The sequence below is a fragment of the Diadema antillarum genome, unplaced genomic scaffold (genome assembly GCF_040938485.1).
Source record: "Diadema antillarum isolate AM-2024a unplaced genomic scaffold, OU_Dant_1.0 seq00001051_RagTag, whole genome shotgun sequence".
NCBI classification, from domain to species: Eukaryota; Metazoa; Echinodermata; class Echinoidea; order Diadematoida; family Diadematidae; genus Diadema; species Diadema antillarum.
The window spans coordinates 987,086-1,003,563 of record NW_027271881.1 but is presented as its reverse complement, the minus strand read 5'-3'; the positions used below and the strand labels follow the sequence as shown (position 1 = coordinate 1,003,563).

General features: G+C 37.6%; 1 protein-coding gene across 1 annotated transcript in view; it reads right to left on the bottom strand.

Annotated features, from left to right (window-relative positions):
* Positions 1-15,627, bottom strand: part of LOC139743132 (nuclear pore complex protein Nup133-like) — a 33,233-nt gene extending 17,606 nt beyond the window's left edge. Inside the window, exons 1-18 of the mRNA XM_071653641.1 lie at positions 15,525-15,627; positions 13,537-13,640; positions 12,763-13,002; positions 12,001-12,072; positions 11,096-11,188; positions 9,979-10,089; positions 9,234-9,290; positions 8,431-8,489; positions 7,891-7,958; positions 6,265-6,317; positions 5,638-5,770; positions 4,948-5,019; positions 4,376-4,457; positions 3,556-3,610; positions 2,892-3,071; positions 1,827-1,986; positions 1,202-1,311; positions 329-435 (exon numbers count right to left, since the gene is read on the bottom strand). Of these exons, the coding sequence (XP_071509742.1) occupies positions 329-435; positions 1,202-1,311; positions 1,827-1,986; positions 2,892-3,071; positions 3,556-3,610; positions 4,376-4,457; positions 4,948-5,019; positions 5,638-5,770; positions 6,265-6,317; positions 7,891-7,958; positions 8,431-8,489; positions 9,234-9,290; positions 9,979-10,089; positions 11,096-11,188; positions 12,001-12,072; positions 12,763-13,002; positions 13,537-13,640; positions 15,525-15,627 (1,859 nt within the window). The remainder of the gene's footprint in view (positions 1-328; positions 436-1,201; positions 1,312-1,826; positions 1,987-2,891; positions 3,072-3,555; positions 3,611-4,375; positions 4,458-4,947; positions 5,020-5,637; positions 5,771-6,264; positions 6,318-7,890; positions 7,959-8,430; positions 8,490-9,233; positions 9,291-9,978; positions 10,090-11,095; positions 11,189-12,000; positions 12,073-12,762; positions 13,003-13,536; positions 13,641-15,524) is intronic.
* Positions 15,628-16,478: the final 851 nt, after the last annotated feature.

The following is a 16,478-nucleotide window of genomic DNA, read 5'->3' as shown; positions in this document are numbered from 1 at the left end:
TAGTCGCGCAAAAATATCCACTTTTACAGTACTCTCATCATTACTTCCTCCAATGTGAATATGAGAATTAAAACTGTTTCCCATGAATGTAAAACTCCGGAATTTTCTTATTCTATTGTCCTATTCGAATGCAATTTCTACCATTTAGTTTGTGTGACCTTACTCTATCACAGTCAACATAGATGTGGAGTGGGCTTGCATTTCCTCGACATTTTCCTCAGAGAATATTATATTGTCAAATGAACTGCTGCTCCCTCACAAATGACCCATACCTGTTTCTATTACACTGCACTAAGCTAGTAAAATAGACATGAAGGTATAGACTCACTTTGCTGGTTGGTTGCACAGCATCCTTGCCGCACCCAACTTCTCTGCATGCTCACTCAGGAGACTGTGGGTGGTCTGAGGGGTGTCTCTCACCGCGACAGAGTGAAGCTGAGGAGAAGAAACATGAAGATCAGATGCTCGAACTCATCACATGTGATACAGTGATACTACGGCATACTGGGGTGTAACTATAATCATTTTATTCACAAATCAACAACTCACAAAATACAGTTTAATTATTGTGCTGCAAGCAGTATCTCTTGATCAGCCCCTGAATCCTCAGGAGGGCCAACTGAAATAAGCAGACAGCTTTGTATTCCCCACCAAACGGATGATTCCTCCAAAATTTGGAGAAAGTCATATCATGCATTGTATGGAAGATGATCAGTTAAAACTCTTGGACACATCCGAACATGCTGCCTCCCCAAAACACACACAGGCACACTTTTCTGTCCATCCCATTGGAACCACCTGAACCATATGGACAAATCTGTTTCCCTACCATTAAGAATGATTCCTGCCGGAAGTCTGATAAAATGCAACCACACAATACGAAGCAGCTGGAAGAATCAATTGGATCCCCTGAGACCCACCCAAACCCAATACCCCTGTTTTGTACCAAATAGGGCTCCCACTTCCACTGTCATGAATAATTTACTTTCTTTACAAGAGTATTAATATGTGGTAAAACTTGTTCAAATAACTCTGGATCTGGGAAGAAGACACATCTAGAAAACTTTGTGAGAGATATGGGGGAAACACTTTTTTTTCTTCAGGACACTGCTGCATTTGACTAGCTCTATCTGTCAAAACATCATAGATATAATCTAGTGTGGCTAGCACAAACTACATGCAAAACACTGAATAGCCTTACCATATCCCATATTCCAACATCCTTGATGAACTTGATCAGATGTTCATGAGCCTTCATTTTGTCTTCCAGCTGGTGTAGAAGGATGAGGGATCCTGTTGAAGCCATGGAATCTGGAAGCGTCATAATTGAAAAAATCCTGAATAAACAATTAACCTAAATCATCTATCCTTACGTAAAATAGACCCGACACACCGACAAACTTCTTCTTGGTAAGCTTTTCAATCGCCATTCAAGCATCAATCTGCAAAGGTATACTCGTAGTAGAGGTAACTAGCCAAAATTTCTGTATACACAGTATATTTCCAAAGGTTTTTTGTTGTTGGCTTTTTTTTTGTGGTCAATTTCAACAGTTGGGTGCTATTCTTGAAGTTAAAAACACAAGAAAATATGAGTTCTCACATATGATATAAATGTGAAGTGCATGTGGAAATTTCTCCATACAGTACTGTACTCCGCAAGTGTGAATTTCACCACTCGCAAAATTGTTGGGATATCCTGATTGGTGAAGAATTAGACTCACTAAATATACGATGTATACAGAGTAAGAGGTACAAGCATACAATACATCGATAAAAATACTCTCTCTGTGGATTCACAGATTACGATGCAGACTACTAGGTCCTACCTTGGGGAACAGACTCCGCCCATCTTGGGTCCGAGGCAGGGAAGTCATCAATCAGCTCCTGACTGAGTGTGGCTACAGCTTGGTCCAAGGAAGAGTTGGTCTTGCCTCGCTCAAGAGTGTCTTGAAGGAACAGGTCTTGGACTAGGTTCTCAGCCTTACTCTGTGTGAACACATGTCATCAATCAGGGATATCACATTACAGGACAACAATACTTAACCCTAACTTACCTGGGGGGGGGGGGGGGGGGGGGGGGGCCATAATGCCCCCCCCCCCTCGACAAATTCCGCGACCATTCCGGCGCGCAAAATTTTTTGACCGCGCCGCTCGCTGACTTTTTACTTTCAAGTCTCGCGCAACTTTTGAGACCAAATTTGTCGCACCCGGGCATACCGTTCCGAAGCCACGCCCCTTCAAAAAATTTTCGTCAACCCCAAAATTGCTCAAAAACATGTTTTGTTTTGTTTTGTTTTGTTTTTTGTTTTTTCTGAAGGTTGCTAAATGCAATACCACATGGTTGTACTACTTCTGGTTTTCTGGGAGATGCCAGAAATGCATATTCTGTTAGGTCTCTTCAGCTATGCTCCTACGCTTCCATAGGGTAATACAAATCATTTGGACAATTTTTCATCCCTCACCCCTATGAATGATTTGTGCCAAATTTGGTTGGAATTGGACGAAATGTTTTGAAACAGAAGAATGAAATGCACAAAATTTGCCATCGACACACGGTAGACAAGAAGAGATTCTAGTGGCATACTGTGTCCATAGCTAATAAAGTAAACACACTACTAATACATTTTCTGTTCTTCTGTGTTCCAGTATCATTAACAAGGCCATGAAAATTATGCTAATGGTGCTTTTTTCATGTATCTCTAGTGAAATTGTTCATTCACATTCTCCTTCACTTGATACAAGTATTAAGACTGTCTAGACCTCACATTAAACTCTCCTGATTTGACCCGAGTGAGCAGTTCTCTGTGGAATCGTACTAACGACCAGGGCAAGGTAATGAGATAAGGAATGATGTTTGGGGGAGGAAATGAAACTTGGCAGTGAGATCTTACCATATCATGCTTGCAGGAATGGAGGAATGCCATCTTCAGCCCATTAGCTTTATCCTTGTCTTCCACACTGGACCCCTCCAGAAGGAGGTGCTCTTGGTGCACTGCCTGGGACACTGCAGCTGGGTGGAACAGCCGGTCTCGTGCCGAGTGTGCGGCAAGTAAGCTCTGGTGCAAAGACTGCTGCAGAAAGCATATACTGAGGTGTTACGACAGCGGAATCTGTTCTACTGCTATGAAGCAGCAATAGCCTAAAATCTTCGTAGCAAGATTACACTTCATTTTGAGAACCGTAGGGCTGGGAGAAGTGCCAAAGAAGTGGTTAAAACACACAAAAGCTGGCTGACATATAGGGGTGGTGATGAGGTCTACAAGTCAGAGTCACTCAGTTGAGTTTTCACAACCCCATCAGACTAGGAGATTGTCAAAGAACTGATGATTGATGATGATGATGATGATGATGAGCATCATCATCATCATCATCATCATCGTCATCATCGTCATCATCGTCATCATCGTCATCATCGTCATCATCGTCATCATCATCACCATCATAGTCACACTAATAACTGTACAAATATAATGATAACAATGCATAATCACTCTACATGTACAATTTTGATCAATACAGCTAATGCATGTATGAAGTGGTGCAAGTTTTATTTACCTCATGCAGCGATGAACTACCTCCCAGTCTGCTCTCATCCATGCTGAAGCTGGCACTACGGTTCAAATGAAAAATGTGTGAAAGTAACAATGCACAACCGAAGTACATATTACTGTAAATTCGCAGACCTTCTAACATTCCTGACAGTTAAATAGGGATGATTTGGCTCAAAGGTAGGAAGGGAAGAGCAGTTCCCATAGGAGTGTGTAGTAAAATCATCAGAAAAATAGGAAACTCCTAAAGAAACAAGAACTTGGAGTGGTCAAAATTCAGATTTTTTTCCTCCAAATTCAGACACAGTTGGGAGGTCTGTATTAGCCTATTCATAATGAATTACTAAATGAAATCTTCATTACACTGCTTCTTAAAGCTAGTGAAAAGCATGGGACAATGCTGTACAAATGCACTCTGACATATAAAATGTGATTTCATACATATTCAAGGGTGCAACTATCTGTGGGTAACCATATATGGACACTATGTAAAATGCTGCTGATTCACAGAAAAGCAAGAACTATTACCATCTGCAACTCTTTAATTTAACCAACATCACAAAAATAAATCTGCTCTCTATTCCCCATGTTCCCCTTTGCTCCCATGACTATCTCAATTTATGTCCATTTTTATATGTTTATTTAACCCGTTGAGGATGGACTGATTTTGCTACAACACGCATTTCCCATAGACCCCTGCCCAAGTATACTCGGGACTCATCCTCAACAGGTTAAAGTAGTAACCATCAAAAAATTCAGATTGCTTAAATTTCTAAAATGGAAATAGGTATGCATGTACTTCTTTTGAATAAGTGCAGCCTTCTTACCTTGTTAGATCTGACTTCATTGACTTGATGGTGATGAGTCCATGATTGTTGGAAAAGAAGATCGCCTGGCCATCTATGGTACCTAGATAGAATAACGGGGTTTCACACTTACATTCAGATGATGTGATTTCTGGACCCAAAAATATGAATCTTATACATAATGTTGAGAAATATGTCATTCTGAAGTGGATGATGCTTTGATATAATCTAGATAGAACACCAGACCCTTCATCATAATGATGAATTGCTATCAAACCAAAGTAACAGATTTTCATTCTCATTTCTGCTTTTCACATTAAATACAACATGTGGATACAGGGTATAATGATATATTTGACATGCACATCATGTTGTACATGAAACACACACCCTTTCAATTTCATTCTTTAGTCACATAATTTACACCAATTACCAAAGGTGAATATTTTTAAATTGCAAATGGGGTCCCTGAAATAAAATCACACACTGAATAATAGCCAAAACACAAACAAGGACTCTATAAATTCCAAATGCATAATTTAAAGATTTTTTTCATTCGCATAAATGACAAGTAGCAATCTTCAATGACTTACCTGCACCCCAAATAGCATCCCCAGACTTGGAGAAACTAACATCTTGAAAGGAAGCTGTGTGATCAAGTACACCTGCAACCGAACCAGACCAAATTGTCTGTTTGTAAGCCTGTTTGTAATATTGCAGGATGGTATAATCTTTTTTTTTTTTAATATCTGTGTGATAGATGACTCTTTATGAGAATTATATACCTTCATAAACAGTTACCTTATCACATATTACTCAGTGATATTTCACTAGAAGAGTGTAAATCAGTCCCCATGAAATAGCAAGGGTTTATGAGATGACTCACACAGACTCTTTGCTCAGGTGAGGTAAACAGGGGCCATCTGTTGACAACACATGAACAATCATTATTCATAACCCACCAAGAAACTGACATGCAACACAAATAGGGCACGTTGTGGATCAGTTCTGGATCTAGAAAACAAGGTTATCATTATTATAATTCTTTTTTTGGTTGATTTGCAAATTTCAAGCTCAAGAAATTTCTTCTTTTTTTTTTTCCAAACCATCGAGGCTCACAGTTTATAAAGGACTATTAAAATTCTCTCGCAGTACTTTATAAATGATGAAATGGCATCATATGCTGTTTACTCTTCCTGTAATTTAGCTACATCATAGTCTGTTGAGGTGAATAATGACAGACTCAACAGAAGAAAAAACAACAAACAAACAAGAAATCTCACCGGAGCAGCAGGTGATGGAGTGCTGTGAGTAGATATGGCACATGGAGCCTCCTGGGTCTGCCAGAAGCAGGCGTCTGTCAAGGATGTCTTTCTCAGAACCCTGGGGGGAGGCAGGGGGTGTGGTTCTGTAAACTTTCTCTGGTTGTTTGGCTTTAATGGGGGCTTTGCTGTCCATTTATGTTGTTCTGACATAAATAAACATTTTAACCCATCGAGGATGGGCTGATTTTGCTGCAACAGGCATTTCTCATAGAAACTTGCCCGAGTATACTCAGGACTTGTCTTCAACAGGTTAAATTATGGACAAACCCATCTCCCGATGTAAATATTTGGCGGTGTATTACTTTAATTATTTAGGCAAAAAGGAGCATGGGGATAGAATTTGAAAATGCCACTTTTTTTGTTTGTTTGGCAGAAGTCATAATTGATGATATCATCAGTCATTTGAATGATTATTACTGGAAAAAACCTATCCATCAAAACATCCACTTAAAATAACAGTGATGAAGAAAATATCTCACATGTCTTAACTGCATCCACTCACAACAGCTTCTGTTGAACCCATTTCCATCTGACACACATAAAAATATCTAGTACCTTGAAAGAAAATGAGGTTGGAGAAATCCAGAAGGTTTCCAGTGTGGTTGGTGCATCCGTACTCATCTGATCCTTGAGGGTGGCTGGATTGTAGTTGTCACAGAAGAATGTTGATTAAGAAAACGAAAGCAAAAGAAAAATATGTAAGAAACATTATATAAGGAAGGTTGAACATCAGGCATTAGATCAATGTAGATAAGAATTCAACAGTCATTTACTAATTCCTTTGAACTGCCAAGCTTCCTTGAATGTCAGTATAATATTATACAAACAATGAATGTTTATGAGTGCAATGGACAGAATATTTCATGAGGTGAAAGATGAAATGATCCATTCAACGAGGTGCAGCCGAGTTGAATGGATCAAACATTTCATCTTTAACCGAATGAAATATTCTGTCCATTGCACGAATGAAAACATTTATTAATGCCTAAAATCGATCCTTGTCATTTGATGTTTTATTAATTTAGAAACTAAAGAGAATTTGAGATTGAGAAAGTGCTCACTGAGAGCTTTACGCTATCGCGCTATTGCATACACACACTGCAAACGCGAATGTTTTTATACACACGTAGTGTACCGGACTCTGAGCGAGCGTGCAATGGAGCATATCGTATGGATCCAAAATTGCACAGTAAATGGAGCCACAATTCTCCCTATCGCATATAGCCAATATCAAGCGATATCACCTCGCAATACCGATATCTGATCGATCGCTCTTGGGATGTACACTTCCGTTTTTGCGGTTAACCCACGTCACGTCCTTCATCTATAGATATTTTCCATAATTTTGTTGTTTTGCATCATTGGCCCAGCATTCATGGGCCGCTTTGCAGAAGAATCCCATTCATCAAAATGCAAAGTTACAGATTAGACAATAACTCTATTATTCGACAGATTATAAGACAGAATTTAATACGAACTGTGAATACTGGTACTTCAGCCTTCAATGTGCATAAAAGCGTACATTTACACATCGCGTGTTCATAACCAGAAGTTTATATCCCAAGAATTAAAGGTAAAAAAATTGGAGCGCCACACGCGTTCAGATTCGGAGAGCTATATGCGATAGGGAGAATTGCACGGATGATGACGTCATAGTGAAATGGGACGAATGATCAATGTCAAACAACAAATCAAATGATAAGGATCTCTTCAGGAGATATATAAATATCAATATCTCATCATCTGCTCTATGGAGACTCAAGACTCTTTTATGTTGTAAATTGGTGTTGAAATGACAGACATATCTAATTACAAAGAGGTCATAATAATGGGTGGGACCTAAATCTTAGTAGGACCACTTTGTTTTGCTTTGTTTTGGATATATAACTTTTGGACTAGGAAGCACAAGAGGTGGGGTAGACCAAAGTTTCTGAAATATGAATTAGGGGTCTATGTTTTAATCAAAAATTTACAAGTAAGATTACACGAAGAGATAAATTTGTTGCCCCTGGTTGTCCTTATGAAATACAAGAAATGGCTGTTATAGTTCATTCCATATTCCCAGAAGTTGAAGATATTTTCTGTATTCCTTGAACAAGCAGGGGGTAACTAATAGTATTTCATAATGTCATTGCATACAGATGACTTATTGCCAATGACTTCAAGTGACATGATTAATACTATACTTCAACAAAACAGGTTGTCTCTTACCTACAGCAAAGATGACTTTCGGATTAGATGCTGATGTGTTCACTGCTGCGGCCAACAACACAGAAATACTAATGGATAGAGACAGATGAATAGAGACAGAAGCTAATTACAAAGTGTGAAAATCAGCACAATGCAAGCGACATTTCAAGACAGAGTAAATTCATTAATAATCTGTATAGAAACTATAATTTAAAACGGTGATATCATGAGTTAGCCTTGCCAAGGGTATGGTGTGTTTTGTGAGTGCAGTTGTTTTCATGATATTCATATAAAATGTTAGTCCCCTTTTGAGTGGGAGTCCTGCATTGTACGAGATATTAAAATTTAGTTGAATGGCAGTAAACCAATGATTGGCTATCTGAAACCGTATGTTTGGAGGGCTATTGTTCACTATAGCAGTGCGTTATAAACTGTATATCCACCAAAAAGAAGAAAGAAAAAAGAAAAAGAATGGAAGGGAAAATATATCTACCTTGGGTAGCACTGTAAGGAGCATATAAATTGGTAGCATGGTCAAATAGTTTCAGAATGTGAACTTACTTTGAGATGAGCTGCATATCCAATAGCCAAATCCTCAAGTTGTCCATGGAAGTGGCACCCTGTGAGGGGGAGGGGGATGAAGAATATTCAGATCATTTCTGTGCTCATTTGAATTGATATCTTGTGGGCAAAGAACCTACCTGCATGGCTGAAAGGTTGTATATTTGTACACATTCAGCAAATGCTGCTTAAAGGGAATCTTCCCCAAACATACATGTGGATTCAGTGGGAGCGAAATAACAATGATATAGCTCTGATAAATATTAGAGCACAACGATGAATTTGAGGGGAAACTAGATTTTTTTTTTTCTCAAAAGTTATGAATTTTTAGTTTTGGTTAAATTGATGTGTTGTTATCATTTGAATGGAAAGGCTACAACAATACATGGCATAATAATATAATGATATACAGAAAATTCAACCAAATTTCAATTTTTAATAACAATACACTATCCTTTGTCTTGTAATACTGACATTAAAGGGTAACAATATTCCCCCTTCCTTCTAAAGGAGATTTGGACATGGTATGGAATTGCGCTCTGACAAATTAATATATACAAATATAATATTATTACATCATTGGATAATATCACTACATTTACTGCACACAGTAATACTCATTCCACTAAAGGTTGATAAACATTACTACATCTACCACAAGAACATAGACGACTATAATCAAGGAAAATTTGCTACTCTCATACTCCATCCAGCTATTTCTTCAGGGGTCAACTCCAGGGATTCCCCTGGCAAGAAATATCTTTACAAATGCCATATTGCAATATGGTCACAGCTTATCTCACCATTTCTCTCTGGAAGTGTTGTTTGAAGAGAACGTCCAGCTGCTTTTCATATATGAGCTGTAGAATGTAACATCAAAGCTCAAGTTATGAATTCTTTTCGAAAAAAAAAGGGGGCATCACTTCGTGTATTGATATCATAGCAACATCATTAACCTATTACCATAATGCAAACTGAAAAGGATAAACAAATACAGGCAAACATGTCTGACAAACACAAGTAGAACTTTAAGGGTTTGATGCTATTCTGAGTTTCAAGATAAGTTTGTATGTGACGTGAATTCCCTGTATTGTCCCTTGAAAGGTATGTCATTAACTAAATCCTGTACCTCTTCTGGGGACCCTTCAAGCAAGTATTAAGCTTGAAGTATAAGGGTATCAACTTGTCTTTACTAAAACTGGATGGAAAAACAATACTTTTCATGATACAGTGATCATGCTCTAAGTTGTCTGGTTCCATAGGCCATATAGGAAAAGAAACAGAGTTTATGGGTGACAGATGATGGACGACAAGCAATTGATGAAAGTTGATGGACACAAAGAAATCTAATAAGCTGAATTGTGCTTGCACCTCGAGAGAGTTAAAGTACCGGTACTAAAATAATCACGGCATGGATTTAGCATTGGCTGAGAACATATGGACAGACTTGAGCATACGCATACTCATTTGATGTGCAGCTGAACAGGAATCTTTACTGTCCTCAAAAATGAATATGGTATAAACTGGCTTCCAAACACAAACTCTGACCTTCTCCTGTCCTGGACCCATTATGGACCATTTCTGTATGACTGAGTCCTGAAGTACAAACAGGGCATTACTCTCTCTTCCTAGACATCCTGCCAGTACTCGCCTCAGACCCTGCAGCAGTAAAAGAAATTAGATAATGGCCTAATGCACTGCAGTAAAAATGACTTACATTTTTGCATTCCAGAATTTTTGTGAAATATACTATTTTCGAAGGTGCAATAGAATCTACACATGTGACACATCACAGACATTATCGCAACAAAAAAAAAGAAAAAAGAAAAAAAGAAGAGGAGAAATATATTGATAAATTGAAGCAAACAGGAAAATGTAGACATTTTTTTAGTGTTCCTAACCTGTTGAGGACGGGCTGATTTTTGCTACAACATGCATTTCCCATAGGCACTTGCCCCAGTTTACTTGGGATTTGTCCTCAAGGGGTCAATATCACAAATATCGGTGAACTCAAGAAATTGACAAAAATACTAACACTTTGAAATATAATGTGTATTGATTATGAATATGCCCCATGGAAAAAACATAGCAAAAAAAAAAATTGTCTAAATTAATGTTGAAAGTGCAATGCTACACCACAGTAATGTTGTCATATATCAAAAAAACAAAAAAATCAACTGGATGGGCACAGTGGCTAAAAATTTGACATTGGACAAAAACAAAAACAAAAAAACAGTCAACAGAATTGAACATTTCATGCATTTTTCCAAACTAGTGATCTGAAGTAGCAACCATCTCCACAAGTTACATGAGATGATGATATTATGAGATCTCACATCTCCCATTCATCTACACAAATCTTTACTCATTTTCTTCCATATCTTTGTTGTTGTTGTTGTTGACATGCAACAAACAAGGAAATTTGTATGAATGACATTTCATATAAACCGTAAAGACCAAATTGATCATGATGCAGAATTGGACAGCAAGTTACCACGGTAACAAAAAATAAACACCTTGAAGTGTCAAGAAAAAGCCAAATAAACAAACACAATATGAGGTAGTTGAACTGACAACCTGAAAACAAATTGTCCCTGGCTTAGCAATTGTTGCACATAAAGAAAATACATAACATCACAAAAAGGGGCATTTTGATTTCACTCACTGAAGTTTCTTCCTTCTGTCCTCCAAAGAGAAAAGATGACATCCTCACAAACAAGCCTTGGTTTGTCTTCAAAGTGTGAACTTCCACTTGAGACTAACAAAAAAGAAAAAAGAAAGAAGAAAAAAAAAGGGAAAATCAAAATGAAAATATATTCTAAATAGGGGAAAGAGTTCCTTATGTCCCCCCCCCCACTAGTTTGCGCAAAATGGATAGATTGCTATTTTTTTTACTAATAATGGACTAAATAAAGGTCATAACATTTATGGGAAGACTTTAAATAACCTTTACTTAGTTTATAATTAGTAAGGGGGAATAGTGGTTTGTTTATTTTGTGCAAGTTGGTGGGGTGGGGGGGGGGGAGGTGGGACATAAGGAACTCTTTCCTAAATAGGTACCACTGTCAGTATTTGATTTTCTGCAGAACACACATTAATATTTAATATAGAGCTACAAAAGTATTGTACTCATATTTATATACAGATTCTGAATGCCTCAACTTTGATGTAAAACTGTCTTTTTATGTTCAATCTGCAAAAAAAAAAAGAAAAAGCAGAAAGCAGCAACTTCACTGAACAAAACTAGAATAAAACAGGGCTACAATGCACAGTTGAGTGAAATGCCTTCACCTTCTCATGTGATCACTAATTCTGCCAAAAGTACAGCCATTTATTTCATCTTAATAAAGTTTACTGATCTTGAAATCTGACCTTGAGGATTGACCATTAATCCTCTTTACAAGAGTGGATATAAATAATGCAAATTGCTCATGGAAAGCATATTTCCACACAAAGTGGGCTGAAAAATAAACTACATGAAATCATGACATGTCTTTTTTTTCTGATTTTTCTCAGCAGAAACAGTTCCACTGTAAAGCAACACACTGGCATAACTCTTATTACCATTACCTGCATGGTAGAGGGTGAAACCGACAGCAACATAAGCTGGTTTGTTGTTGTAGCTAACACACAGCGATGCTTCTGAAATAAAGGAAATTATACATATTACATGACTATTGTGCAAATCCCTGGTCAGAGTAAATGACAGTGATGTTTTTCTGATAGGTTTGATCTCAAAATTATGTCTTGTCTTTTACAATTAGAGCTAAACAAATGGCACATTCAGACTTGATGATAACAAATAGACAATAAAAGCAAAATTGCCAGAGTTTGCCCTCCATTTCTTAATATTGTTCCTCTGCAAGCTCAGGTCAGTTAAAAAAAACAAAAACAAACATATTAATAAACCCAACACACCACTGTTTCCTTAATCCATCACATGGAGTTTCTGGAAAATGGAAAATGCCAGACGAATGAAAGAAATCATAATTGTTCACTTGAGCTAAAAAATTTCAATGAACCACTGTCCAAAATCTACTACATCCCCTGTAACACCATTGGCTTTATTTGGCTACAAGGTCATGGTTAGAAGCGATTTTCTTTCTTGGCCTTAAAAAAAATTACCTGGAGAAGATGATGGTAAAAATTTACAGAGTACTAACACTCAATTCCACTGTATTGGTTACTCCTTATAAAGAACAAACAGTTCAAGGACTTACAGCCAGAAGAAAATTCAAAGAGACACATTTTTCTGCATCCCATCACTGAGATTTATGTTGACAATGCCAGTTTCTGTGAACATGTGGCAAACAGTATCAAAGTATGACTTACTCCAAATGCTGTGAGAGAGAAGCACTCCTGCCCCGCCAGCTCCAGGCTGCGCTCAGAGTAGGCGATCTCGTGGTGAGCTGTTGGCCAATAGCGGATGACACCTTCTGGTGAGACGGCTAGAGCACCTATCACCTGGCTGTCCATCTCACCGCCGCTACCGGCAGCAGGTATGAGACAGATCAACTCTGCCCTGTGGCACAGCTCTGTGGCTGGGAGGGCTAATTGGTAGCATTGTCCAGGCTGCATAAGAATATGTTGGAACTTTAGACTTCCTTCATCTATTATATGCATTCAAGTGTAAAAAACAAATGAATTGCAACTCCTTAAATGGCTCAATTTACTCACTTTCTACTAAATTTTGGGCATTTGGGGCAATGCTCCAAGGCCCCTACAGGGGCTAAATGAATGATTTGAATAAGTTTTTATCTCCTGCCCCAATAAGGCTTACAGTCATGTGTGAGGCAAATTTGACTTTTCTTTTCTTACCTCTATGAGAATCTCAATGTAATACAATATGATTATCCTACATCTGATTCTCAAGAATATTTTGAAAAAAGTCTATCATTCACAATCACTTGATTCTGAAAAATGCACGAATACCATATCACAATAGGCCATTGCATAGGATATAACATGAGGAAATGTGCTTGAATTGTATCAACTATCTCTTTGAATACAAAATGATTGTTTAAGAACTTGTAGATGCCATTCTCCACAGATGAACATATAAATAATGCATTTTTTTTTTTGGTCCAAATGCATAGCAACACCTACCCTTGTTGAATGTGTCTGCTTGTAACGCCAGATGAAGAGTCTTCTGTCGCATACAAGGCATGCCCATCCAGACTCATCTATCTTCACACTGATATTGGCAGAACCTGAAATTAAAAAAAAAAAAATTAATCAATTGTTGAAAGAAACTTGAAAAATATTTGACTGTTGTGTACAGTCAACTGAGATGCCTCCAAATCCTCAAACCAAAACTATGTTCCATCAAAATGTTGCCCTTTCATCATTAATAACACAAGATGAGGTTAACTGACATCAATCATCAATCATGACATTTCAGCAAGAGCCCATAGAGGAATTATACCTGGCACCTGTAAAGTGTGTAGATTTCTATGTAGCATCTAGACCTTCTACACCTCATATAAAATAAATTTAATTGTGAACTCAAAATGAGGCATGTGGAAACAGATTAATCATTACTGTTATGTTTATTGGCTTTGTTGTACATTTTTGTACAAATGTAGAAATTCTACATGTGTACAAAAAAAAATGTACAACAAAGCCAATAACATAACAGCAACGATTAATCTATTTGGAGTATTTCCACATGCCTCATTTTGAGTTCCCAATTAAATTTATTTTTTATATTTTTTTAAAGTTTCAAATGACATAGAGTAACTGCGGCAGTACGCGGCCGTGCAGCCGTTCGCGGCAGGTACAACATACACGCTAATATACCGCTAAATACAGCACTGCACTGTTACATGCACACTACACATATACTAACACACTAGCAAGCAACAAAAACCAACCGATAAAATGGGCACGATCTCTGACGAAAGTGAAATTTTCTCACCTAAATGACAACATATCGCATTCAAAATTAAATTTTCGATACTTCTTAACATAACAGTTAAGAAACAATGGTCCAAGAAACTGGATTTTTTGTCGTTTTCTAGATGTTCATGGATTTTGAAAACATATCCTCACGTAAAATAGAACTTTCGCGAGCCGATGTGGGCCGCCATTTTTTTCGGAAAGTGGATGTTACCATCGAAAAAAATTAGAAAAACACGAGAAAGACATCAACAACACCGCCAGAATTGCGATCTTGTTTGCGGCCAATGCATGTGCGCCCGCTATTTTCACGTGCTTTCGCAATGGGAATTGGCGCTTACGCAATGTTCGCGAGACATGTGAAGGCGTTCAGCTAAAGATCGCGGAGCACGCGCGTATTGCATAGGGATTGTACATCGTGCCGCAAGCAGAAATACTACGTCGCATATCGCCCTTATCGGCGAAAATTGTGCCGGGTTTTGCCCTGGTAAATCATGAAAACTGCGTTGGTCAATGGTAAATTTCTTTTATGAAAACAATTGCGTTAATGAATAATCTTGTCTATGATATATGAAATGGTTGAAAATAATTTGCTTGATTTGTTTACAAGTTGGAAAAACCCTTAATAATGCTTAAACTGCCGCAAACGGGATATTTTACTCTAGGCCTAGGTCTATATTCTAGTCTAGACCACTAACCTCTAGTTAGTAGTAAGTTTAGTAGAACTGAAGATCTTAAGTTGAGGAGCCAGTGAAAAGTACACAGACTCATTTAACTTAATGGAGTCAATTCCCCTCCATGCCACGTTCAGAAATGGCTTGCCTTTGCCTTTGGCCTCGCCTCTACGGAGGGAAATGAAACAAGACGTTGTATCTACTATAGTAATCAATAACGCTTTATTTTAGCCTAAGTGCGATTGTGCTTTTGCATAATTGGCGACATACAAGTAAGCTATTCTATAATACATACACAGGTCAGAACTGCAAATGAAAACATCTAGACCATCTAATTATAACTTTACATGTTAAATTAGTTTATCGGACTATGATAAATTACTAGTATCTCCACACATATTATAAGGAGTGGGACTGAGCACCGCACGATTTGCACGTGCAGTAAATGACGACTGCTAGTGTAGGATACGGATTCCTACCAAAGTAACTCAACAAAAGTCCAGCTAATGGCTTCAAACTTACGATCAGCTTGTAGCAAAACTTCTGTTATCAAAACAGGTAAAGATGGCCCAAAGCTTTCGACACGATGGTCTGGTGCTTCTTCGATTATCTTGGAGCTCTGCATGTTTGGCTGCATATAATTACCAAAACAAGAAACCCTACGAATGGGACTAGACTATAAATCGGAGATAAGATTTCAAGCTCAGTGCTCAAGCGCGCGCATCCAGTCCGATCACTTCATCTCTATAAAAACAAACAAACAAAAAATAAATAGATGAATAAATAGAATAAAATAAGATAAAGAAAAATTAGCAATTTTTCGCCCTATAAATATCTGCGAATACATGTATCTATTATATACAGCAAAATTGTGTTAAAAGAATACAGACAATTATATAAAAGAAAATTTTGATTTGATTGAGGCATTTGCTATTTGGTGACCATTGTTGTACACACCTTGAAACCCTGCCATATTTTTCAGCTTTGTTTGATTTGAGTATTTTTTGTTTACACTTGGAATATCTTGCCCCCATATACCTATAATTCCTCAATGTTTGATGTGATCTTTGCTCTATGTATATGACATCGCTTTGCAATTGCCTCAATTCAGCAATTTTATCAAACATATTTTTAATACATGTATATAGGTCCTATTACAATATTTATATTATCTGTTTATTTCTACTGTCATAAAGTATGCATACATACATGTATACTCTCAATGTCTCTCTTTCTCCCTCTCTCCTCTCCCTGTCTTCATCCCTCCCCCTCTCTCTTATATATGACTTTGTCCAAAACACTTGCATGAAAAGCACAGTAGAACCTAATGAATGATAACAGAACTAACATTATCTAAGTTGTTATTTGTAAGTAATACAACCAAATTCATTCTATGATATCTAATCGTTCCTGAAAAAAAGCAGCTTAATTGATATTTTGGCATTCCAGTGAACTTATGTCGTGGCATAACAAAAT